Below are 1,987 nucleotides of genomic sequence, written 5' to 3' on the forward strand. Positions count from 1 at the left end.
GGTGGGATGGAGCAGGGGTGCCCGTACCCAGCACGGTGACCAGGGCCTTGGCGGTGCGCACGGGCATGGTGAAGATGGAGCAGGTGTACTCGCCCTCGTCCGCCAGCACCACGTCGCTGATGCTGATGGTCAGCTCGTTGGGGGTGGATTTTTCCAGCTGGATCCGGTTATCCCGGAGAGCTGGGGCGGGAAAAGGGACAACGGGGTGAGCCACAGGCTGGGGGCACCACTGGGGTGGGAGCAAGAGGGGACATCGCCCTGAGCCAGCTCCGGGGTGGCACCACGGTGCTGCTCTCGATCCCAGCCCAGCCCATCCCATCCCATTTTCCCCATCCCATCCCATCCACCTCATCCCACCCATTCTACCCTATCCCATCTTTCCTATTCCTTCCCATCCTACTCATCCCAGCCCATCCCATCCTATCCCATCCCATCCCATCCCACCCTCCCCCACCTCATCCCATCCCCTCCATCCCATCCCATCCCATCCCCTCCATCCCATCCCATCAATCCCACCCATCCCATCCCAATCCCACCCCTGGACCTTGTTTCTCCCCAAAGTAGAGGGTCTGTTGGGCGGGGTTGGACCATCCCACACCACCCCATCCCATCCCATCCCATCCCATCCCATCCATCCCATCCCACCCCATCCATTCCATCCCATCCCGTCCCACCCATCCCACCCCACCCCATCCCATCTAATCCCATCCCATCCATTCTATCCCATCCCACCCCATCCCATCCCACCCCACCCCATCCCATCTAATCCCATCTCATCCCCTCCATCCCATCCCATCCCACCCCAATCCCAACCCCTGGACCTCGTTTCTCCCTGAAGTAGAGGGTCTGCTGGGCAGGGTTGGACCATCCCACCTCATCCCATCCCATCCCACCCCATTCCATCCCATCCCAATCCCAATTCCCAACTCCCAGACCTCGTTTCTCCCCGAAGTAGAGGGTCTGCTGGGCGGGGTTGGACCATCCCACCCCACCCCATCCTATCAATCCCATCCCATCCCACCCCATCCCATCCATTCCATCCCATCCCAATCCCATCCCACCCACCCACCCTTTCCCATCCCATCCCATCAATCCCATCCCACCCCATCCCATCAATCCCATCCCATCCCATCCCAATCCCGATTCCCAATCCTTGGACCTCGTTTCTCCCCGAAGTAGAGGGTCTGCTGGGCGGGGTTGGACCATCCCACCCCACCCCATCCTATCAATCCCATCCCATCCCACCCCATCCCATCCATTCCATCCCATCCCATCCCATCCCATCCCACCCCATCCTATCAATCCCATCCCATCCCACCTCATCCCATCCCATCCCACCCCATCAATCCCATCCCACCAATCCCATCCCACCCCATCCATTCCACCCCATCCCATCCCATCCCACCCATTCCATCCATCCCATCAATCCCATCCAATTCCACTCACCCCACGCACCCCGTCCCATCCACCCCATCCCATCCTTTCCCACCCCATCCCATCCCATCCCACCCCAATCCCGATTCCCAACCCATGGACCTCGTTTCTCCCCGAAGTAGAGGGTCTGCTGGGCGGGGTTGGACCACTGGAGCGAGGAATCATCGGGATCCTCCACCTGGCACTTGAGCACCACGGTCCCTCCGGCCACCACCGTCTCATCCGACGTCGTGGGCTGGCTCTCTGGGAACACACAATTCGGGAATTTGGGAATTCGGACATTCAATTCCAGCGAGAAGCACGTTCCAGAGTTTCCCCCCCGCCTCGTAAAAGGGGTCGGGCACCTGCAAAGGGACTTCTTGCCCTATTTTGGGGTGTTTTGGGGGTATTTTTGGAGTGTTTTTGGGGCATTTTTGGAGTGGTTTGGGGGTGTTTTATGGGGCGTTTTCGGGGTGTTTTATGGGGCATTTTTGGGGTGTTTTTTGGGGGGTATTGGGGGCATTTTTGGGGTGGTTTGGGGGCATTTTTGGGGTGGTTTGGGGACATTTTTGGG

The 1,987-nt window shown here is 59.4% G+C and overlaps 1 protein-coding gene across 1 annotated transcript in view; it reads right to left on the bottom strand.

Moving 5' to 3' along the window:
• Positions 1–1,677, bottom strand: part of LOC113980996 (cell adhesion molecule 3-like) — a gene marked incomplete at both ends in the record, with an annotated part of 3,331 nt that extends 1,654 nt beyond the window's left edge. The window contains 2 exons of the mRNA XM_027708231.1: positions 28–180; positions 1,537–1,677. Coding sequence (XP_027564032.1) covers positions 28–180; positions 1,537–1,677 — 294 coding nt within the window. The remainder of the gene's footprint in view (positions 1–27; positions 181–1,536) is intronic.
• Positions 1,678–1,987: the final 310 nt, after the last annotated feature.

This window comes from Neopelma chrysocephalum, unplaced genomic scaffold, assembly GCF_003984885.1.
Source record: "Neopelma chrysocephalum unplaced genomic scaffold, ASM398488v2 Primary Assembly neopelma1_95798, whole genome shotgun sequence".
Lineage (NCBI taxonomy): Eukaryota > Metazoa > Chordata > Aves > Passeriformes > Pipridae > Neopelma > Neopelma chrysocephalum.